The 25,474-nt window shown below is 39.9% G+C and overlaps 1 protein-coding gene across 4 annotated transcripts in view; it reads right to left on the bottom strand.

Annotated features, from left to right (window-relative positions):
• Window positions 1-2,048: 2,048 nt before the first annotated feature.
• The window catches only part of SAMD4A (sterile alpha motif domain containing 4A), a 299,107-nt gene continuing 275,681 nt past the window's right edge, over window positions 2,049-25,474 (bottom strand). For all 4 annotated transcript variants that reach the window (XM_036749045.1, XM_036749048.1, XM_036749047.1 and 1 more), the window contains 2 exons: window positions 12,179-12,262; window positions 2,049-6,730 (listed from right to left, as the gene is read on the bottom strand). In XM_036749045.1, coding sequence (XP_036604940.1) covers window positions 6,702-6,730; window positions 12,179-12,262 — 113 coding nt within the window. In that variant the 3' untranslated portion in view covers window positions 2,049-6,701. The remainder of the gene's footprint in view (window positions 6,731-12,178; window positions 12,263-25,474) is intronic.

Below are 25,474 nucleotides of genomic sequence, written 5' to 3'. Positions count from 1 at the left end.
GTGATTTTCTAAAGTCTCTTCTAGCTATGACATTCTGTGCCTGTGTTGGGTCAGGAAACAGGCCTAAGCACTGTCTCTCATTTAGTCCCTTAATTGCATTGCTTTCCCCTCTATGCTTATCCCTATCTCAGCCCCCCACCCCTGCTCACATTGATGTTTTCTTGGCTACATGAGGGTGACATTGGGGGAAATGTGTCGTACTGACTTCCTGGCTTCTGGAATTTATATCCATCCCTGGTCATCCCTCAGACCTGAGTTACATGGTCACACATTACATGAGGACATGCTGAAGTAACAGAGCTGCTGGGGTCAAAATATCCATTGAAGTCTCATGTTTCAAGAGAGTCCCCTTAGAGTGGGCCTGAAATGAATTGACACACAATGCATGGTCACTCCCTGATTTTGTGAGTTAAGGCCCTTTCCCTGCAACTATTGGTGAGGGATCAGATGTGTTGAGTGGTTTGACCATAGCAAAAACTGAACTTGGGAAATGGAAGGGCTAAGGACTGAGGGCAGTTTTCCTTGAAGCATGATGCTTGGGACAGAAATATCCAGAATGCAGGTTGAAAGCAGAAAACACAAGTATTCTTGTACATCTGTTTAACTAACCAGTCAGTGCCAGAGTTACATCACATTGGTTTAATGTGAAGTTAGTTTGTCATCACTATGAACAGAAACATTGTGGAAGTCTCAGAGAACTCTAGTTAGCTCCTAAATAATTATGAAGGCTTTCTAGATTACCCTTGATGGTGTAGTTACTCGAAAACTTCCCTCTCCTCCAGAGCTCAGAAGAGTCCAAACCAGAAATGGAATGCAGTGGGAATGAAGTAACTGTGACCCAAGAGCAAGTACCTATTTTCTTTTATCCATTTTGTGTCATCCCTGAGTCTCTCTTCCACAACACGGATAACCGAGACTTTGCTGAATACAGCCGCATGAGTGAAGCCCCTGAAAAATGCAGCATAGTGGAACGTGTGAGGCATTTGGAGTCAGAAGACCTAATTTATATCCTGGATTGGACATTTATTGTATAACCCCAAGTGAGACCGTGCCTCCCCTTGAGTCTCAATATGAGTCTGCAAAATGAGGATAATACTTGAGTTACCTGCTCAGAGGACTATTTTAAAGGAAATGTTTTGTAAACTTTCAAGGGGTCTAAAAATGAAAACTAATTAAAGTTTTTTAACTTTTACTTTTCTACTCAAACCCATTGCCGCCTCCTTTACCAGCCATATACCTAGGGTTGGCTCCCATCATTCTCTAAAGAATAGTGCTTCATTTCCCTTCTAGTGTCTTTACAAAATTAACTATAGGCATCATTTTGTTTCAGGAATGAACCTTCTCAAGCCAGCACTGCTACTGGTGGGTTATGAAAGACCTGCAGCTTTGTCTTTAATAAAGTTAGAATGAAGTTCAGATTTATTAGCAAAGGTTTTCATTCCATTTATCCCACGGTCAGTGAGAGCCACCTTCCAGAACCATGGAAAGTGAGAAGGTGGAGGTAAATAACTCTTCAAAGATCACATTTTAGAAACTTTTCCACTTAATGAGGGATTCGTTTATTGGCAAAACTTGTGAGCTGCATAGTCACTTGACCTCTATTTCTTCATCTCCTAAATGGGGTAATAGTACCTTCGAGGTCCAAATACGTTAAGATTTAGAATATGCTTTGAAAACCTTAAAGCACTATAAAAATTAGTTATTATTAATAATACTAATAAGTAACATTTAAATAGTACTTCACTAGTAATGTGCCAGGCACTGTACTAAGCACTTTACTGCTGCTACTACCACTCCTGCTACTACTGTGGTGATTTCTTTTTCTCTCTAAGAGGCAGCATTATATAATGGGACAATGTAGGGAATCTGGGAAAGTTGGGAAGCCCTGGGTGACTTTGGATAACTTCTCTCTACCTCAAGTTTCCTCACCTCGAATAATGAGAGTTGGACACTATAGGTTCTAACATCTTTTCCAACTTGAAATCTGATCATATGATTCTGATTAATCACGTCGTCAAAAAGGGAAGAAAAAGGCCAACACACCCCAGTGTTACAAAACCTTGTATTAATCATCTCCCGTCACTTTCAATATATGAAATATAGCCATGATTTCTTAGTTACATGGGAGGAAATGAGTAATAAATACATTGTAGCAAGTTTAAACCACAAGGGTGTTTTCACTGGTAACAACATTTGAAAACTGGATACTTGCAAAGAAGGGCATCTCCAAACATTAGTATTTCTGTATATCAGTAAAGCTTTTACATGTAACAAACATGCTATCTTCATATATGACCAAAAATTTAAAATATGCATTGCTTGGCAACATAAACTAGGCAAAAATATCCCTTTATGCACTAATTTTGTACAGAAAAAGAGGACTAAATGCATGCATGTACAATATCGCTTGCTCGCATGGGGCATGCACAACGAAAAAGGCAAAGCTTTTTTAAAAGTCAGCTTACATTATGCATAAATACATAAGGGTTATATATTAATAAGGGAGGAAGTATTCTGTTTAACATTATTAACATTCCTGTTTTCTTCCTATTCCTCCCAGAGGAATACACATTCACCTTTAAGTAAAGATAAAGGAATTACAAAAAATAAAACTCACTTTGCAAACTCTGATGATTTGTATAAAATCAACATTAGTGTTATCATAGCTGTGTGTGCAAATTATACTTCTGCAGGATCTACTTGTCATCAGGCACATTCAGAAAGCGTAAAGTTGGATCATCTTTCTGTACCCCAAACTAGGGCTGACTGCAGAGATTTCTGAAAGAGAGACAAACTTGGGTTCTGCTAATTCCCTGTGCTTCTTCTCTCCTTTTTTCAGTTCTCCATCCTCTGTGTATAAAGTCCAGCCCAGCCCGGCCCAGCGGCAAGCATGTCAGAGTCATGCTTTTGAATCTCTGTACTTGTCTGGGCTGGAGGGGATGCTCTCAAGTTTCTAGTTGACAATGGAGAGGAGACACAAATCTTGTATCTGTAGCAGGCTGGGGGATGGGGGTGGTGCAGGGGAAAAAGGGCTGCTGAGAATGCGTCCACTTAGTGAAAGGTAGAAAATGACACCTCAAACAAAAAGCATGTTTTCCTCAAACAAAGGGTGATGGAGGTTGGGGAGAAGGTAGGAAATGGAAAGGGGGGGTGGTGGTGGTTGTCAGCTGTAGCCCTATTTCTTGGTGCCAATCAGACACAAGGATTTGATCACTTCTTGGCCCAGAAACCATCATTCTGCAGACCACATAGGGTCTATTTGGCTTGCCAGCCATCATTTAAGAAGTGGAACCCAAAGCATGTGAGAACAAATCAGCAGCAACGTTTCATGTTGTATACATAGGGTGTGTGTCTCTTCCTATTGGTAATGGTAAGAAACCACTATGAATAAAAAGCACCAATAAAACATCATACATAAGGATAAGAATACTGTAGCAGCACACTGCTGTACCTGGAGCTGTGTGCAGAGATGCTAAGAATACATCGCTGAAATCAGAACAAGAACAAAAAAATATATGTAGTGAAAGTCATTATTCTGATTTTTTAAAAAATCATCTTACATTTGCTTATTATAAAACAGTTGCATTTGGAGTAAATGGGTAAATACAAAAAAAGGCACTGCCGCTTTATTACTAAGTATCTGACTTCACAGCGTTATGCATGCAACTGGTTTTTTTTTTTTAAATAAATAGATTTCTTTTGCTTTAGGATTTTTTTTAAATTGAGCTCTATACCTGCAGTCAATACAGGCCCCACATAGAGCAGGGGTAGTCTTCTAAAATTTAACAGAAACCCTGTTTTTTTTTTTTATTAAAACACTAAACAGCAAAACACAGCTAAGTAGATAATTAACCTATACACAATGAAAAATAAGCTTTAAAAAATGACTGATGTGGTTGTTAATAACAGATATTATCATGGTTACCAGCCACAGCAAGGTACCGAGTAACATATCCAAAAGTCTATCTCTAATAATCAGATAACCTTTGCTTCTATACTCAGTAAAGGAATAAATAGAAATTCCAATTAGCAAATACTTGTGTCATTTTTCCTTTTAAAGATTTCATGCTAATGCAATTGTGTTCACAATTTCTTTTCCCAAGCTGTAAGTTTTATGTAGCTAGAATTGCTTAGAGTACAACTCGAGATTCAACACTTTCTTGTTTTTTATACCAGCCATGTAATACTGTGGTTTCTCACCCTCCTTGCAATACTTTCTTAGCACGCTGAATAAACCTTTCCAAACCCTCCTTGCCTTTCTCATTATCTTCACTATACCTTTAAACAATTCATGTCGTTGTACATGTGATCATCCTTCCTAACAACAACAAAATGCAAGAAATACAGTTTGTTACACACACACACACACACACACACACACACAGCAAATGCATCATGGCATTTCCTTGGTTAACAACAATAACAACACGAAAGAACGTTTACTAAAAATGCTGCCTCTTTCTGCACATGGAGTTGGATCTTTAAATTGGGGACACCAGATTTTAGGCCTGTTCCTTTTTTTTTTTTTTTGACATGTGAGTACATGAAGCGATGTTCATAACGGTGCCCGACAAGGCCTGACTCCAGCGTTGGAAAGCGACTTGACTCTTTCACAGAGTATAAAACAGCTTTTTAAAGTCTTTTCACCATGGAGATGGTGCATTTTTAGACTGATAATAAAGAAGGCCCTTTCTTCTGGGCTAACTTTGTTAACATATTTAAAAACAGCTGTAACATAAATACAGTGATTCTCTTAGCCTAATATTTCTTTCAGTCAATTCAGATCTTTAACATCATCAAAATACCATCCAACTGACTCACCTAGCTAACTGGCTTTAATGCCATCTCCCTGAACCTGCCTCTTTGGCTATGTATTGATACCAAGATTCATACAGTCCAGCTTTCTAGTACAGACCTCAACTCCTGTTTGATTTCCTTTAATGCACTTTTCACAGCACCAAACTCTCTAACTTTCTTGCCCTTAAGAAAGGGTACCATCTTTATGATACCATCACTATGTAATGACGTCTTTCTTCTCTGTGTGTGGAAATACCAACCAGCATCACAGAAAATCCCTGATTTAAACCCTGCTACCCTACAGGTATCTATTACAATCATAAGATTTCTCTCTCCTATATATTAGTCCCTTCCTTTCTTGACCTTCCCGCCTCTACCCCTACCTTCAAAAGCATCACAAAATCAGGGGAACCTGTGCTTAAGTGTGGAAATGGGAAACAGCTTTTTCCCCCCTTTTTTCCTTTTTGTTCCCTTTTGAACATTGGTGGACAGACTGTCCCCATTCGCACCCTTCATCCAGCAGTCAACTTATGCCATTTCCCAGTGGCTCAGGGCCTTTTTTCCTCAGTGACTGAGTGAAGGGACCACTATCCGTAGGGCTCATGCCCCATCACTCAAGCTAGATTCCTTCATCCTAAGCCATGTTCATTGCTTATGTGTACATGGCATGTCCACAAGGGAAGTACAAATTCCCTCCTTTCTTACTTCTCTCCTTAGGTGAATGTGTGTGCCAACACCTTGGAGTGTCAGAGATTTTTTTCTTTAAGCTAATAGATTAAGGAGAAGTTGGTAGGGTAGGGTGGGGTGGTGAGGGTCAGGGGTAAGGGACAGGAGACAGAGGATTGGTCAGATGGGGCTTAGTGAGTGGAGGGGGAAGAGATTCTGGGCTAGAAGCAGATCCATGACAGTAAGGGTGCAGCACCTTTTAGACATCACCTTGAGAAATGAGAGAAGCCATAACACTGATCACATGACACTCTCCTCTTTGCATCATCCACACTGTGTCACCCCTTCAGACTACACCCCCAGCCTTCTCATCAACCTACATCTCTGCGCTCAAAAGTTAAAAAAAAAAATCAAAACCAAAACCCCCATCAGTTCTACACGCCGGTGTCCATCTTTTCTAGAAGCAGAGCTTGGCAGCCATTTATAAAAATGCAATCCTGCTGCTATTTAAAAATGAACAGAGAGAAAAACATCCCACATCATCATCATGAACAAATATCCTTTACAACAACATGAGAAGCCCTAACTGACATCTTTACATATTATGTACCCTTTAGTTTTGTTATCATGTAAACAATACACAAATTGAAGTTTATCTGAAATTTAGTTGGAGGAAAATGTCTCCCTTTTCACTCCCTTTCCTAAGTGGCCATATATCTCTGGTTCAGGGCAGAGCCTCAGGAAAAGCCAATCAATGAGAGACATGAAAGGTGAAGCTGTGAGATGCCACCTTGCTTTGGTCACATGCATCTTGACTGATTTTGAAGCCAGGCTCTCTTCTCTACAGGGACTCCCTGGGGCCAGGGTCTTCTGTTTCCCGATGACATGTTCTTTTTATATCTTTCTTGCTGTTAGAACTGTTCATTATTTCATCTGGGAAATCCCTCAGCAGACCCACCTGTCCTCCCCTGTGTTCCCTCCTCCTCCACGCTCCCCACCAACCCATTCTACTCGCTGTTCTACTCTTGACGTAATAAACGACAAAATAACTGATCCCGGGTCTAATGATATGTTTACAAGGACGACCTACGCTCTCACAAAATCAAAATGGGAGAGGGACCAGGAAAAAAAAAGGTTGCAAAGTATCTCAGAGGATCCTGTGCAAGTCTGAAGATGGCTGACACTGGACCCGCAGCAGTCGATTTCACGGCCAGCGCGGTCACTAACTCCTTCAGTTTCTAGATAGTGGAGGTTCGGTCAACCCCATCTGAAAAAAGAACACAGCAGGAACAAGTGAAGTAAGCACCAGGCACACACAACCAAATATTTTATTGGCCACTAAGTGACCACTTACATGGCAGCAAATGTGTTTATAACACTTTCTCTGACTTGGCATGTGATCAGAAAGGACAAGTCCATAGAATTTTTTTTAACTACTGGTTTTGGTGAAATATTATGACTACAATAACTTAAAACTAGTTGTCATTCTGGATTTTTTCCCCTAATATTTATTTTGTAATAGAGGTAGAGGAAGGAAATGCAAGTGTCTTCTGTCTGAGATTATCTTCAAATCATCCTCTATAGATCTTATTTTGTACATAGTTTTTCCATGTTGTCTCCCTCCGTAGAATGGGAGTTCCTTGAGGGCACAGTTTGTTTTTTACCTTTGTTTGTCTCCCCAGTGCCTGGCAAGAGTACACATTAAATAAATGATTGTGGACTTGATCAGTCTATGAGCCTTCCCATCTCTATACTATTGTGTACTATCCTTAATTACATCAAGAGAGGACTCAGATGTGAAGTGGGGGTGGTACAAATTGCAGGGTGACCCTGCATGTCATGCACCATGAGGAAGAGAGGTGACAGGACCCTGACTCTACTCTGGAGTATTTTTGGCATGCTAATGTGGTAGTTCTCAGATGAGGCATTTTGAGGCAGGAAAGCAAATGACCTGTAAGACAGATAACAAATGTACTTTAGACACGTGAATACTTCTCATTTATTTTTTGAAGGAACTGCATTTTAGGACCTTACCCAAAAGGCCAGTGGAAGATCAAAGAGGTAGACCACATTTACCATAGAGTCCCTAGCATAAGACTGTGGTGGGAATTTTAGTTCAATTATATTAGGCCATTCCTCCCAGAATATTTTGGTTAACTGAAGCCTGTTTCCTCTTCATATTAACCTCACCTGATTAAATAACCTGACACATGGAATGATAAGATAATATTAAGGGAAGACTTCCTGATGTTCCTCAGATAAGATGACAAAGGGGAATTTTGAGCTTCCTGTGACATTTGTGAAGGGATTCTCCAGTCTCTAGGTTTTTGGTTATCTCTTTGTGAAATGTAAATTTCCTCTACTCAATTAATCAGGCTATTATGAATCCTCTAAATGTAGTTTAATTAGTAACCTGCCACAGTGTACCTGTAGAGTCCCTAGGTTTGTTTCCATAGAGGATGTATGAGATAATGACTCTTTAAGTTTGCTATGTATGTAAAAAACTATTTTTCTCTGATATAATTTTGTTTACAAAAAGCCTTGTTAGGATCCTAATCTTGGTTCAGAGTTACTTTTCTGCATCCTGAACCTATGCTCAAACATAATAAAAACTAGGTTTTTACCTCTGTAACTTTTGCATTGTGGCAAATTTTTATGGCAGCAGTAACCTATCACATGAATTCAGAGGAGAGATATTTTTCCCATACCAAGATTTAGAGCTATAAAGGATTCTCAAGCATCATCTAATCCAACTATCTCATTTTCTGGATAAGAAAACTGAAGCTTAGAAAGCTAAAGTCACTTGCCCAAGGTCACACAGGCACCTTCACTGTACTAGAGCTAGGATAGGAACCCAGGTCGTCTGACTCCAAATTGGTGTTCTTTCTACTCTCTAGTCTTCTCTTTACCCTGATCAACCATTCTGCTTAGGGATGTTATGAGGCTCACATGAGATAAATGGCAGGTTTTTTTTAGCCTCCAATCATTAGGCCTCCAATCTCCTGATGACTCCATTCCCTGAGCACTGCACTTCTGCTTAGCTCTAGCAATGTTTACAGAGAAATATAGAAATGTGCTGGTAAATATTTAACAATCATTCTGGGGTGAGAGAAGGGAAATGTATGCACATATACTTTTAAGTTTAATCTGCATTATTAACACTTTCTTAAGTCTAGAAAAATCAACAAAAAATAGATACCAACTTCCGATTTGTAGTGATGGCTGCTTACATTCTGGGATGTAACTGCTCATACCGAATATTTAACAACCATCTCTGGCAAGCAGGTTAGAGCTGGTTCCAGTACATACACTGGTTCTGACTCTTAGGTAATGTACTTGAATCCCAGGGTTACTGAAAGGCCCTACAAATTATACCCACACTGCATCTCTTAAGCTTTCTCATTCTCCAAGGGGTAGAACTTCAAGGTAACACCTTCCTGCTCTACATGGACCAAAGGTAAGAATAGACTCTTCCTCCTGCATTCTGAATAATGTCAAACAACATCAGCTGTGTTGAAGCGATTGGAATTGGAGACCAAGAATTACCCACAAGATACTCCTTAGGCTGAGAAGAAAATCTTTTGGTCCATGCCTATATAATATTCTATATTTAAGCCTAAACTCTGAAAGTGAAAGGCACTGTAGGTTTCCAGGGGCCCCTAGAGAATCCTGTACATTCATTGAGTAGTAAGGGGAAAGCCTAGAATAATCCCTGAAATCTCATTTCAACAACATTTTATATTTTCCATCTCCATAAACCAATGAATAGAAATGCTTATCAGCAGGCAAATGGTCAAGAGATAACCAGCAGGAACAGGGGAGAATGGGAAGAATGGTAGCTAAAAGAGAAGGAAGGGACCTAGATTACCCACAAACTGGTTAATTAGTGCTAGAATAATCAAGAGTTGACTGTAGGGGTCTCCATACATTATGAATGAGTTACAACTTCCAGAACCATAGTTTGGCAGGCCTTGGGTTAATATTTGGCCCTTCTGTAGGAGCCTAGGAACAAAGAAGCTGAATTTTGGACCTTCTTTAACAGTTAGGGCTATTAAAGAAGAGAGCATCCTATAGTGACTGATGAAAATCTTAATCACCAGGAAAATAACAGCACCCTCTCCCTCTATAGCCTTTACTTCCCTCTCAAATTATCTTCCTGATGAGTTCTGAGTTGGGAAAGATAAAAGGGAAGAGAAGAAGGAAAGGAAGGAAGACAACTGGATGGATGAAAGGGAGAAGGGGAAGGAAACAAGAAAAGAGAAGGTAAAGAGCGATTATAAAGCAAAGAGGAAATGGGCTTGAATTGGAAGCTGAAGGGTATTGTTAGCTACACGGAGGAACTTCCCAACAACCTTAGCTACTAGAATGAATTATGGGTTGTCAAGAACTCTAAAGATAATACCATCAATTTGGGATAGGTGAGGTAGAATCTTGGCTGGACTAAATGGGCTGTCCCCAGGTGATACAGCTTTTCTCTCCACCAAAACTGAAATCAATCCTTCTACAAACAATCTCCAGCAAGGTAAGGGCATCATCATCTCCAGGACGATGGAAGACTGGTCATGGTGAGAGGTCAAGCCATTCTTCCTTCCTAAGCCTGTCCTGAATTGGATTTATCATCTGAGTTTAGGCCATTTTTCTCATCAGGAGGAATTACTGAGAAAAAGAATAGCTAACAATAACTAACATTTATGTAGCGTGTAAACAGTTTACATGTATTATCTCATTTGACCCTTACAAGGATTCTGTGAGGTAGGTATCATTTTTATCCCCATTTTACAGATTACAGAGGAAATTGTAACTAAGAGAAATTAAATGACTAAATGAAAACAGTAGCAAAAATATTGGTTTAGAATGATTTTCTCTAAGTATTCATCATGGATTGACAATTAAATGTCTAATCAGACACCTTTCCCTTCATTAAAAAAATGACATTGCTAGTGATAGCAATGCTGATAGTAGAATGCAAACAAAATGCCAATTATCCAAGCTATAAATATAACGCTGTAAGGGAAGGCAGTGTTCTCTTTACTCAGACTTGAATTCATCAGGATCTGACTGAGAACTCGAGCTCTGCCTCCTTAGTCTAGGGAGCTCCCGCCTTCAAGTGCTCCCCCCTCCCATTAGCAAATGCTCCCCCACATGTTGAGCTTGAGACAATATTAAGAAATTGAGCTTGCTTTAAAAAACAATAATTTAAAGAAAAACCTACCAGGTTCTTAACCCATGTTGCCTCAATATGAACTAGGGACAAAGATGTTGTGGACCCAATTCTTGCCCTGCTCTTCAGACTCATGTTGTCCCCATTATTTCCCAAGGAAGCTCTTGGCTCAGAACCAGCTCTCTGGGGGACATGAAGTCAGGATGGAAAATGAGTGTCCTCCTTTAGGCACCATGGGAAAAACAGCGACTATTATGTCTCCACGTCTCAGTACCTGAGATGTTTACAGAAAAGGCTCTCTAGAGCGAGCAACAGCAAACTCTGGCCCATGGACCAAATCCAGCCTGCTGCCTGTTTTTGTACAACCCTAAGCTTAGTGATTTTTACATTTTAAAACACAAACTTCATTTAAATACAAACTTTATTTTAAAATGTAAAAACTATTCTTAGCCTGCAGGCTGTACAAAAACAGATAGTGGGTCTGATTTGGCTCATGGGCCGTAGTTGGCCAACCTGGATTGTCTGGATATGTCTGCCATCCTCTCTGCCACGAGTTGAGAAGAACTATAATGAGGCTTTGATACTAGAGCCCCTTGGTGGCCAATCGTTGGACTTGATTAAAAAAAAAAGGGTACCCAGTGATTGTGTATAGAGGTAAAAGGAGAAATCCCAGAGGACTCCTATCATCAGAGTTGCCCATTAAGATGGCAGAAAAGAACATCATCTCTACTAGCTCCACCAACCTTCCCCAGGGGAAGAAGCAGTTGAGATTGTGCTCTTGATTCATGATAACACAGACCAGACTAATGCAACCCATTTGGTATGAGGAAGTAGATGGAGGAAATGTCTACCAGGGTGGCCATGATAGTACAGCATTGTCAGGTCCAACAAAGTAGACGGTGGAAAGACACAGTTCATTTTGTTAGCTCCACATATAGGCAGACCACAGCCCACCACATTGCTGACTTCAGCCGCTCAAAAATAGCAGATTGTTAATGTGTTGCCCAAATAGAAATTTCCTTTGTCAAGGATTAGGGGAGCCAGTCATTAGGTTCCACTTGAGTAATTTGGAACTTTGAAGGTTTGAGACAAATAAGTTTGTCAGGATGTTTCTTTGTACTATTCACTATTGCTAGTGAAGGTTTGGCTATACTAGGCCCAGAAAAGGGGCCTGGAGCCTGGAATAAAAGAAACCCGATCGTGTGGAGGTGCATCTACAATAATACCTCTTCCTATTTTCTCTTCTCTCTCTGGCCGCTCAAGGCATTAAATTTGAGATAGATTTGGCAGTCTTGGTTTGAGCTGCTGGGGAGAAGGGCAACAGTTCTCTCAGCAAATAGCTCATTTTCCAAAAATGAAAGAAGCTAAGGGACAGTCCACTGGGATGATAGAAGTCATTCTAACATATCCCCAAGTGAGTCCCTTCTTCCCTCCCAACACCCTCTTCTCCCCACCCCCCTTCAGGCAACTAGAGCAAATAGAGCACATTTGTGAACAGAGGGTTGTCAAGTGCATTGATTCCCTCAGCCACTTTGGATAAAGAAAGAAACTCACCCCCAAGGGCGTGTTCAGTCATACTGAGGCACAAGGATTCTAGCCTGTTGTTGATGTCAGGTTCTGTCACTGGAACCTGGAACTCTGCAAAGGGCAAAGGGGTTACATTGGTGATGAGCAATCTAATGGTCTAAACTTATATAATGTAAAATCTGGCTCAGCTGCATGGGAGCTTTTCCAATGAAGTCTTGGTGTGCATTCCCAGGGAAACGTCAGCTGGGTTTTCAGGCTAATCAAAGAGCTTATTTGCTCCTCCATTTAAATATGACCAAACACACACTCTATTGTACACAGAAGTCGCCACAGGCACTAGTAGATTATTTTGGTTAACATAAGCTGGTCCCAACAGAGACAGTAACTACTCCCTAGACTTAGCTCAAAAAGGGCCTGCATCCTAGGCATAATGCCATGGGAAGCGTGACCTGCTGAAGGACCAATAGGGAATAGGGATGGAGTGATTTCAATTTCTAGACTACTATGGAAAAACTCTGAGGATACAGATGACCAGCTTCAGGCCAGTTAGGTTGTCACAATAATTACAACACTCATTTCTACAGCACTTTAAAGTTCACAAGGCACTTTCCATACAACAACCCTGAAAGGTTAACTAGCACAAGTATGTTAGCCCCTGTTTTACAGATGAGGAAACTGAGGCTCAGAGAAACAGTCCAATTTTAATAAAGGTATTTTCTTTCTCTTTCACCATAAGATCAAGGATAAGTGTCTCAACTCTCATGTTGGGAGGGCCCATTAAGTTTACAAATGATAAAACACGAGGTCAGCCTGAGTAAGACCAACTGAGAGAGTTTATTTTCAAAAAATGTAATACTCAAGAACTTTAGAACAACACACCAAGTGACCACACAGGGAAGGTTTGCTCAACAGAATGGAATCAAGACAAGGACTGTGGGCCCAAAGTACCTGATTTTGCTAAATCCTACTGCTCTCTTAAGGACTACTAGCTTTAGTACCAGCATGTGAGACCTACCCCAGTCCATGTTGGATTTTCTTCCTTGTGAACTCCTATATAGCACATCTTCTACCACTGATTTAACATAGACCATGTTGCCTGCTAGTGTTAATTTTCTTTTTATGTAATTTCAAAATTTGGTTGTAGGTTTCAAGAGAAGAGGCATCAAACTTCATTGATAACGTTGTCTATGGCTTTCATCTACAGTGCTATGGAGGGGAAAACTTTTGTTTGTTTTCTTTCTATCCCTGGCATTTAGCACCTAGAGCATGGCACATATTAAGTTGTTTTTTTTTTGTCTCACATAGTTAAATTTTAATAAGGGCTAAATGACATTAAAAAGAATAACAGCTTGGAAAGAGTTAAGGACTTGGATCAAAGCAATGGCCCATCACAACTCCAAAGGATTTGACAAAAAGGTAACAACTCAAGATACAGAACAAAACATGAGATTTTTGGACATGACAAATGTGTGGCTTTGTTTTGCTTGACTACACATATTTGTTACATGAGGGAAAATAAAGGCTTATTGATTGGTACGCACCTGTAATCCTAGTTTACGACAGAAGCTAAGCCTGGTGGGTCTCTTGAGTTTGAGTTTCTGAGCTGATCTGCGCTGTTTGGCATTAATATAGTGAGGTGAGGAGGGAAGGGGAGAACCAGGTTATCTAAAGAGGGGCAAATGGGCCCAAGTCAGAAATCAGAGTGGGTCAAAATTCCTATGCCAATCAGAGTGGGATCAGCCTCATTGTTCTTCCAGTGTAGGTAAAGCAGGGCAACCCCTTCAAAAAATTAAAGGGAAGAGGAAGTCCTCCAATGGGAAATGAAGAGAAAATAAAGCAGGGAAGTAATTTAGGCCACAGGGTAGGGGCATGTCTTTTAGTTCAGGCAGCCTGGATTTGAAGTCCTGGATCTGAATTTGGACAGGTTGGTGCCTTAGCTGTTAACTGGGAGAAAATAAATATCTGCCATCTATTTGACATCATATATAAAAGTTATTTAGAGTCAATTCTCAATCACTCAGCTTATGTTTTATCCAGGACCTCTTTCTGGCTCCTCATTCACCCTAACTTTCCCCTGCCTCCCTTTCCCACCACTTCTTTGTACCGCCATCAGGGAGCAGGGACAGAGAAATAAAGTAAAACACTGGGATGTAAAATGTTATTTCTTATTAGAATCCAATTGTAAGATCTGGCTGGAAAGAAGGATTAAAGTGGTGACTAAAAATGAGGATTTTGAAGAATGTATACATGCCCGTCATTCATGCAATCTTTGTCCTCCATAACCATGCATAACTGAGTCAAATTTATCTAAGCTGAAGTATTATTATTTAATAATAATGATGACGATAGCTAGTATTTATATAGTGCTTTGCAAATTTTGCAAAGTGCTTTAATGTTCTTTGATTTGGTCTTCACAACAACCCTGGGAGAGAGGGGCTATTATCACCCCCATTTTTCAGATTAGGAAACTGAGGCTGAGGTTAAGCGACTTGCCCAGATCACATAGCTAGTAAGAATCTGAGGAAGGATTTGAACAAGTCTTGCTGAGTCGCAGGCCAGCGCTCTATTCACTACATTACCAAGTTGCCTCTACTGCTAAAGTTACCTCCAGAGAAGTTCAACAACAATGGACATATTTTTAAAATCCTGAGGCCACCTTCACCAATGGATTCCTAACATAAATGGAACTACAAGGGAACAGCGTTGCTAAATGTGCAGCTAACCAGACCGGAATGTGTTTCTGAGGAAGCCTGGGGCCCAGGCTCAGTATAGTAGATCAAAAGGTTTGTTCAGAGATAAGCTTGGAAAGAGAGATGCCCTTTGGCTATTAAGACTGGTAAAGCCAGATAAAAGGGATTTCAAGAAAAAATTATGGGGATAGGGTGGGATTTAGTTAATTGGAGAGGACCTTGGCTAGGGAATCAAGCAGCTTGGACTTCAAACTGTGGCCATTTTTGGTGTTGGACTTCTCATAGTTTCTCTATCTTGACTCTTAGGAAGAGTATTTTTGCATTGTGGTCCATCCATGTGAAAATCATATGCATGCAAAAATTAGAAGTCCTACAGGGTGTGAAATCTATGAAACAGAAACACACACAATTTTATATATAGCTCTTTGACAAATATGGAAAAAAAATCAGCAATTATAGCCATCCATATGCTCATTGTAAAATTTAGTTTACTCTCCAGATATCCCCTTTAAACAAACACTGTGGAGAGATTTGGATAAATAAAGATGCTCGACATTTGGAGAGAAGTGTTTCAGCTGCAGGATTTCTTGCCAACACATAGCAAATGCCATTTTCCAGGCCTGTTGTTGTGTGTTCAAAAAAAGAAGGCTGGAAACTGCAGAGCTGTGCTCTCCCCAAAGCCAACCAAACCTTGCTGTGTTGCTCTTTTCGGTTGAAAGATGGGTCTACTTCTGCCCCCCACCCCTACCCCAAGTACTTAAATAATCAGAAAGTGATGATAAGAAATTGATCATAACAACCCCCTTTTCCACCTGCTCTGAGAAGCATGAAGTTTCAATAGAAGTCCACGTGTCAAAGCTTCCGTTTCCTAATACTGTGGGCTTTTTAATTGTGTTTGATAAAAGCAAATCCACGGCATCTCATTGCTTACACAAAGCAGAAAGCAGAATGTCACATGGCACCCATAGCAGGCGGGAGCTTCTAGGCAGTGGTTCCCTTGTGTATGGGGCTCCTAATGAAAGTTGTTGAGGAACAGGGCAGAACCACTTGAGCCCCTCAAGCTAACCCCTGGGTTCAATACTACAGGATGCTATAAATAAATGAGTATTACCTCATTTGGACCGGAACCCCACATTTGCTACAGGATCACAGGGACTTATTAAGACAATATGGTGAGTGAAGGAAGCAATCAATAAGCATTTATTAAGCCTCTGCTGTATACCAGGCTGTAAGGCATAGGAGTGAATAAAGAGCTTATCTCAAAGTCAGGAAGACTAGGTAGAGTTCAAGCCCTGCCTCTGATACATTGGTTGGCTGTGTGGCACTGGGTAACACTTAACCCCTCATGATCCCAGGTAGCTCTCTTGTAGGTTGCAGAGGAGGTACTGTTTTGCATCAGTGAAGGAAGTTTCTCACCAGGAATTGGAGTCCCATAGAAGTTAACTGACTTGTCCAAGGGCAGAGGGATATAAAGTAGCAAAGTTTGGATTTGAATTAAAATCTTTTAACTCCAAATCCATAGTATCACCACTTCTACAAGAGGACATTGGGAATCCCAGGTAATATTTTGACAATATCACTGCCTTGCCTCCTCAACATCCAGATTGGTATTCTTGAGCTTCTGCTCTCAGACCAATGTTAAAGCAAGGTCCTAATCCGAATCACTTATTGACTCCATTATTGGTGCTTACTGAATCATTCAGTGAATTACTGAATAAACAATTCAATTATTGCTATTTTGTGAACTGTGAATTTTTCTTCTGGATCTTAGGATAAAAAAAATTCCCTGTATCCCCTTCCCCCGCTGTCTTACCACCTTTTCTCCTTGAGTGTCTAATAACCCCTTTTCCTTTCCTTGATTTTTAAGAAAAGATGTGAAACTTATCCGTACTCAGACAAGGAAACTATTCAGATAACCACTTGTGGTATTCTTTTCTCCCTCTGTCTCCCACCAATGTATTTGCATTTGAACAATTCTTTAGCCAGAGCTAGAATTATGGGTAGCAGCTAAATAGTAGGGAGGCATGAAGTTTTAGGGTGGAGAGGGTCTTTTTGTAGCTTTTTTGAAATCAAACTATGATATGAAGATGATGTTGCCTGGTCCCATATTCAACTGCAATATTTTCTACCGAGCTCTGAGCAAGGAAGCATTCCCCAAATTCATGACTAATGAGTTTGGTTGACTAAAGTTTCTCCTAAGCTCATGTTGGTTCAATGAAAAAAGCACTGAATTTATCATGACTAATGTTGCTTATTTTTAAGGGTTTTTTTTTGGAGGGGGGAAGGCAGGGCAATTGGGGTCAAGTGACTTGCCCAAGGTCACACAGCTAGTAAGTGTGTCAAGTGTCTGAGGCCACATTTGAACTCAGGTCCTCCTGATTCCAGGGCTGGTGCTCTACTCACTGTGCCACCTAGCTGCCCCATTTTTAAGGGTTTTTTTTAAAAAAAGTATGAACTCAAAAACACCAACAAACATGAACATTTCCATACATGAAGAACAGAAAAAGACAAGGTCTATCACATGCTGCTATTTTTTAAAAAATATATAAAGTATATATTAAATTTGACACAGTAGTACCAACACTGCCCAGAGCAGCTAGGTGGATAGAGTGCTGGGCCTGGAGTCAGGAAGATTTCCGAGCTCAAATCTGGCCTCAAGACACTTACTAGCTGTGTGTTCTCAGACAAATCACTTAGCCCTGTTGGCCTCAGTTTCCTCATCTGTATCTTGCGAAGAAAAGCCCAAATGGGGTCATGAAGAGTCAGGCATGACTGAAAAATGACTTAACGACAACCACCGATATTGCCCTGTGCTTGTCTGTGGCCCCTTTGAACTTTCGTTTACTCTTTTGTGAATTCAAAAAAATTGGGGGGAGGCTCTTTTCTTTTTTATGTTACTATCACCAACTTTCGTAACTCTCACTCCATCCCTCAAAGTAAAAGCCCTCCCTTGTAACAAGTAAGTTTAGTCAAGTAAAACAAATTCACTAATTGGATGTTCTGAAAATGTATGTTTCATTTGGAACTTTTAGTCTTTCACTTCTAATAGATAAGAAGCAGGATTCAAGTTTTTGGAGTCATGGCTTGTCCTCACATTGATCAGAGTTCCTAAATTTTCCAAAGTTGTTTTCCTTTACAGAACTGTAATTACATAAATGGTTCTTCTTCTGCTTACATCACTCTTCATCATCCAACCTCAAATTTGTTTCTGTTCTTAATTTCATTTGTGCCCTTAATTCCATTTTTAATCCTCACTCTAATTCTATTTCTAACTCAGTTTTTAACCCTATTTCCATTTTTAACCCAAATTCCTAATTCGTAGAAGCAGGGGCATGCTAGTAAATGTTTAACAACTGGCTCTCTGAAATAACATGACACACTTTCAAGTTTAATCTACATTATTTGTATTTTCTCCATCTCTTTCTTATGTCTAGACAATCACCAAAAAGGATAAATCAAGCACTGATTTGTAACATTTGTCAATTTCTGGTATGTAAATGCTCACACTGAAAATTTAACAATTGGCTTTCAGGAAGCTGGTACAAGCTGGCTCCATATTCCTTCAGGGTTCCTCTGAATCAATCTTTTTCATAATTTCATAATGTACAATAATATTCCATATTAGTATAACATAACTTGTTTAGTCGTTTCCCCCACTGATGGGAACCTACTTTGTTACAAATTAATTACTTACACATGGCCAATATGGAAACATGTTTTGCATGACTGCATATGTATAATCAAAATCAAATTGCTTGCCTTCTCAAGGAGGTGGGAGGGACGGGAAAGAGGGTGAGAATTAATTTGGAACTCAAAATTTTAAAAAATTATTACATGTAATTGGAAAATATCTAATAAAAGAAATGAAAAATAATTAAAATAATAAATTCATTGCTACTATAACTCCCCCCCTTCCCAACTTTCAATTGTTATTTTTGTAGATATAGATCCTTTTCCTCTTTCTTTGATCTCTTGGAGATATATACCTAATGGTGGTATTGCCTGGTCAAAGTATATACCCAGTTTAGTAGCTCTTTTAGTATTATTCTAAATTTCTTTTTAAAATGGTTGGACCACTTCACAGTTCTACCAAAGGTACATAAGTATACCTCTCCTCCCACACTACCATCAACTGTTATTTTCTTTATTCATCATCTTTGTCAATACAATGGGCTTCAGAGAGGTTTTAATTTGTATTTCTCTTATTTTTGCTGACTTGGAATATTTTTCATGTTTTTTGAGAGCTTGGATTTTTTCCTTTGAGATATTTTCATTCATATATTTTGAACATTTATCTTTTGGGGGAATGGTTCTTGCTTTTTATTTTTGTATTCCTTCTATATCTTGGCAGTCAGACTTTATCAGAAACATTTTCCCAGTTTATGGTTTTTCTTCTAATCATGGCTGCATTAATTTTGTTTGTTCAAAACTTTTTCAACTTTATGCAATTAAAAATGCCCATTTTATCTCCTGTGATCTCTTCTATTCCCTGTTTGGTCAGGGGCACTTCCCTTATCCACAGCTGTGAGAAGTATCTTCCCTCTTGCTTCTCTAATTGATGTATCCTTTAGAAAACCCAGCTTTGAATCAAGTTCTATCATTTACTATCTTTGTAAATCCCAGAAATTAGATTAGAGGTTCCCTGATATGTCTAGCTCTAAATTCTGTGATTACTCCTGGATCTTTTCAATCTCTACTACCAAGCTTACTAATGTGAAGAATTAAGAAGAAGAAAGCCAGTGGATCTATTCCTGTCCATAGATCTTGCTGTTCTATGAGCTCTTTAGTTAAGTTCCAAGGGCAATTTAGACTGGGTAAGTGGGAATAGTACAGTTTCTAAAATAAATAATCATTCTTGCAATTTTTAAGCTAATATTCCAGTGAGGAAAACATCCTATATTTGTAATGAATGTGACTATTGTCTCTCTGGCACCAAACATTTTGGGTACAAGATGCAGCCTCACTTGTGGATTATATTAGGCCTAACATGATTTAGTCCTTTGGGGAGACCATGTTTGTATTTCTTACTCATCTCAATATCTGGAGAGAAGCAGAATCACCAGACCTCTCCATTAGTTTGCTTGGGGAAGCTTCTAAAACCTTTCCATGCAGAAACAAGCCTAAAAATGGCCCCCCAAATTGCCTCCAAGGGCTTAGTGAGTCCAGCGAAGCTCAGGAAAGAGGGGAGTATCATGCTGATCGCAGCAGACCAGTCATTATACTAATACGGAACACAGCGATAGGTTCTAGCCCCTAGCTTTTTCTACAGTCCTTTGAGATGGCCAAGGTCTTCTGTAATCTCATCTAAATAATTTTCAGTTTGCAGGAAATCAATTGATCTTAGGCTAATAGTGTTCCCATGTGGTTTTAAGATGGTTGCATTAAAGAGATCGTTTGTCCAGGAGGAAGGTTGTGCCTCAAATCAGACCTCCTTTTGGTATTTAGCTTAGGGCTGGTTATCCTTTATTCTACCATGCTATCAACAAGTCCTTGGTACCATGAAGTTGAAAATCAATTTCTCCCTTCTGGGATTTCTGTTATTCCAATATTTTTAAACATTTCTACATGAAGGTATGAACAATGTATTCTTAGAGGTATGATATATTAAAAACAAAGAATAGTGAATCTGAGTAGAAAATTCTAGCTGTGGGGGAGAAACCAAGCCTGGCAAGTCTCTAGGAGGCCCTTTTTTCTTGGCCACTCCTCTGTCAATGCCTACACTGTTGTTATAGGCCCTAGCTTAATTACTGGTCAATGCTTGCCTTGTTGTTATAGGTACCAACTCAATTATTGGCAAGAAATAATACTATGATTCCCCATTAAGATGAAGATGTGAAAAGTACTAGAACAGCCCACCTCTCCCACAAATACCCTGTGAATGTTTTATAAAGGCACTGAATAAAATGACGACCAAAAAGGCCAAAGTAACATCAGTAAGCTCCTCCAATCAATGCAGGATTGAGAGAGAGAGAGAGAGAGAGAGAGAGAGAGAGAGAGAGAGAGAGTGAGAGAGAGGGGAGGGACAGAAAGCCTGAGAATGCTCAGAGGGGAGGCAGAAGCCCAAAAAATTTCAAGTAAATAGGGCCTAAAAGGCAGTGGGACCTTGGTCCTAGCCTGTCAGAGCAGCAAAGAGGGTCAAAGCCAGATATCATTATGCAAGGAGAAAGGGCCAGAAATTGCATCAACATCTCAGGGACCTCCAAGAGGCCTGAAACCATTGCTACTATCTATACTGCAACATGACCCAGGACCAGCACGGTGCTTGAGCAACCAGGAGGCCTGAGACCAACACATGGTGACTGATAGTGTCAAATGCTGCAGAGGTCAAGGAGGATGAGGATTGAGAAAAGGCAGTATTGCTTTCTAGATATGGCAGTCAGTGCCTTGTCCTACTACACTTTTCATTGTACCAGGTGCTCTTTGTGAGAACTCATGGATCAGTCTTATCACTAAGACTTCTGACAATGTCATGAAAAGCTGTGAACTGTAGGTGCCACCATGAAGATCATATCTGTGGGACTAAATTCTGGGTTGAGTTCTAAACCCTAATCTTATGGTGGTATTTCCCCCCAACTTTAAATGATTTTCAAAAATTATGAACTTAGTAATACCTTCAACAAACTCGAGGAGCCAAGGGAAGGAGCTCACATAGTACCTTATCAAAAACCCCTCAGGACTATAGGGGTCATCCAGTGTAACCTGCATTTGAAGCCTCTACAATACTCCTGACACGTAATATATTCCCTCTACAATATTCCTGACAAGCCTCTGTCCTGTTGGTGGGGAATTGAGAGTATGAATCAGCCTTTAATAGATTATATCATGCCAACAGTGTTTGAAACTGTGCAAAAGCTTTTGAGTGTAATAATTTATTAAAGGAGAGGTGCACTCTGGGGATTTATCCCTCATCTTTGCTTCCTGATGAATTTCTGAGTATGTTAGAAAGAGGAGGGAGAAAGAAGCATGGCCTTCAGCACACAACATGTGGTTTCATGTGGGCAGCTATGTGATGCAGTGGGTAGAGCAACAAGCCTTGAGTCACGAGGGCCTGAGTTCAAATCCAGTTTCAGATACTTTTAGCTGGGTGACCTTGGGCAAGCCATTTAACCTCTGTGTGGCTCAGTTTCCACATCTGTAAAATGGGTATAATAACAGATAATAATAGTACCTACTTCCCAGGGTGGTTGTGAGATAAGATACGTAAAATTCCTGGCCCATAGTAGATACCACATAAATGATAGGTATTATTATTATTGATGGAAAGAAGGTATGAGCACTTCTCATTTTTGCCTCTCTCCGGAGGTCTTTTGAGCATGGGTCTATGATGATACAACATGTTACCTATCTTCCTACCCAGGACAGCCAGGGGATCATGGTGCTTTCCATATCAGATAATGCGCCTTGCAAGTTCTATTTGAATAATCAGTGATGAGGAATATGAGAAGTAATCTTTGCAGTAAGAAAGTGTACAAGGAGAAATGTGCATGAATGAAAGAGTTCACTGATCAAGAAATATATACTTAGAACTTCTGACTTTCTTTAGCATGGTGCTTAGCAAGGGTCTTACTCAGTAAATATCTGTTGATTAAACTGTGCTGCATAGGCAACAGTGATCTTTTCCTCCCATCATGGGAATTTTCATTAATTTTAATGATAGTCCTGTAACAGTATAATTAATGAAAAATAGAGTCTTATAATTTAAAAGATGAAAAAAAGAGAAGACTGGTAAAGCTGGAAAAAAACAGAAATAGGATTTTGAACAGAATAATGTTAAGCTGGGATGTATAACACAGCTGTACTAAAAAAAATATTTTTCAGTGAATGATTAAGATCAGTCTAGGAAGATATAACAAATTACATTCTGTTGAAGCAGATAGGCAGCTCAGTGATTTTTAATATTTTCATCAATAAGTGAATGATAGAAGAGAACACATATTTAGCAAATCTTTAGGTGTCATCAAGCTGGAAATTTGGTGTTTATAAGGAAAAATGTTATCACTTTGGAGAACATTCCACATGTTCCTAATACTGCCTACTACTCCCAACCCTATTCTCTTACATGGTCCTCAAGGCCCAGTGAAAATGCTACTTTCTCCATGGAGCCTTCCTGATTCTGCCAGACAGGAGTCATCTCTTCCTTATTAAGTCTCATAGCATTTTGTATTTGCTTACTATACCTGTGTTATAATTATATAATTGTCTTATCTTCATTACGAGATTGTAAGCCAACTGGGGACAAAGATCATTCTTATTTAGTTTTGAACTCCGCCTGTATAAAGAACATGATAGGTATGATGTAATGGATAGAGCTGGACTTAGGGTCAAGAGAGACGTGCATTGAAATCTGACCTCTGACACTTACTAGCTGGCTATATAAACATGCAATGGCACTCTGGCTATACAACCATGCAACAGCACTCTGAAGTTCAATTTTCTCAGGTAAAAAAAATGAGGTTATCTAAATAAACACCCTGCAATAAGAGTTGCATGATGTATAAATGTCTCAATCCATTCCACAACTGGACCTTAACTATTGGGTGAGTGGCCTGAGTCAGGTCCCATTCACCATAACTGGTATCAATGAAAGCTGGGATAAAATGTCTTCATGGTAAATACCATGGTTGAAGTAGGGGAAGGACAATGCAAATATATAGGATGGAGAAATCAGATAGTCAGATACAACAATATGGCACCCTGTAACAAGGGCTCTTCTAGTAGCGTATGGAGCATCTTCTCAATGGAACAAAGAAAAGGCCTCAACTAATGCAAGTGATTACCTCTGTGGATACTAGAGAAGGATGAGAGGGAGGGTGATGACAGAACAAGGTCTCTACCATCCCTTGGTTTCTGTTAACTGCCATGGAGAATCTGAGTTGCTAGCATAAGAAAGCTGCAAGTAACTTGGTCCAGCAATACAACAGTTAGAGACAGAACTCTAAGAAATGAAAACAAAGGGGACCCTCCTGGGTCTGGCAATGGAGAGTAGAGAGGAAGTGTACAATCTGACCCAGAGGTTTTACCAGAAAATATGCTGTATCCCATGTTATTTAAGATTTAAGAGCAAAATCGAGGATACAATTTGGGAATCAGTGGTAATAACAGTAATAAAACTGCTAATTTTTCCAATTTTCCAACTTCATCAAGATTTCCTCCACAAAAGAAACAGAAGATGGGTTGACTTTTACCACTATGGATCTTGGAGGAGGTGGTGCCTGCACACGCTGCAAGAGAAGTTTAAGCAGCAACCTGATGATTCCCTAGAGCAATGGATGCTGAGTGCTTAATCTAATGGAGCCGATGCACAGATCCTTTCCTCAGCAGAGCTCCACAGGCTTGGGGAGCTCTTGGAAGACTTACTTTTGCAGAATTAGTTATAAGCTTCAGGTAGAGACTGTCCCATGTCCCTTTTGAGGTAGCTAAGATGGAGACTTGTGATTACTTGGCCCTATAAAAAAATGTATTCCCATTGGAGCTGGTTCCCTAGTAGGTGGTCTGCAGGGCAGGGAGTGAAGTTTCTAAACTGGGTTTCATAGATTGGATCTATGTGCCCTCCTCCTCCAACACACACACAGTGTGACAGGTGCTCTAACCAGCCTGTGTTTAGGGCAATTAGATCCCACTTTCTCAGTGTAGTTTCACCCAGATGGAATCAAGCTTTAGCTATGGGTCTCCTTCAGCACACAGCCATATAAGTTAGGGCATATCAACTGGTAAACTTTGGGAGATCTGGAAAGAGGTGACTTGGAACAAATGCTGTTGTCGTTGTGAATAAGCCTTTGTTCATATTCACCTGGTGAAGGAGGCCAGATTACCTTCATTCAACCTCTCCAGAGTTACCTGCATCCTCCCTCTCACTCATACAGCCACATTCTGGTGGGCAGAGACCTAAAAGAGGCTTCCTTTCCTGAGGAAATAACGGTGATTAAGATCGGATGCTGGACCACGAAGGACAAAGGACAGGAAATCAACTTTAAGAAAACCAAGGATCTAGCCTTCTTTTGGGGAAGACAATGATTAGGAAGAAACAAGATGATTCAAGACACAATCCAAATAAGTTATGTCTAACATTCACTTCCCCGCAGTAAAATAAAAGGGAATCCTAGGGATTTATTTGACATTTGGGTTTTAGAGAATCCACATTCCCCATCTGATGGTCCCCATTTACCAAATAACCTTCAAGTTCATCTCTTTGAATGAGGCTGAGAACAGATTATAGTCCAGAAAGACCTAAAAGTTTAGATAATAAAGTGTGATTAAGTAAGGATTGTTAACCTCATAGGTGAGATTCATTAAGTTTTTATATGATAAGTAAAAGATGAGTTACCGAGTACCAGAAAGTTCCAATGTAAGCCATTGAAAATCGTGAAGAATGAAACCCTGAAGAACGTGACAAGGAAAGATGGATGAAACAACAGGGGAAAATAAAGCCAACTCTGTCAGAATTACATGAAGAAGTAGAAGCTGAGGCAGTCAGCAGACAGAAGGCTTCAGCTCCTAGATTTCAGACGGGATGAAAAGCTCTCACTAGATGAGAACTTCATGTCAGCTATTGCCCTTCATCAACATCTTGAGGTTGAAAGCCTCTCAGAGGTACATGTTGCTCTCTGCCACTCTCTGAGGTTTAAAAACAAAA

The sequence above is a fragment of the Trichosurus vulpecula genome, chromosome 3 (assembly GCF_011100635.1).
Source record: "Trichosurus vulpecula isolate mTriVul1 chromosome 3, mTriVul1.pri, whole genome shotgun sequence".
NCBI classification, from domain to species: domain Eukaryota; kingdom Metazoa; phylum Chordata; class Mammalia; order Diprotodontia; family Phalangeridae; genus Trichosurus; species Trichosurus vulpecula.
The sequence above is the reverse complement of the archived record's forward strand: the minus strand, read 5'-3'. Positions and strand labels throughout refer to the sequence as shown.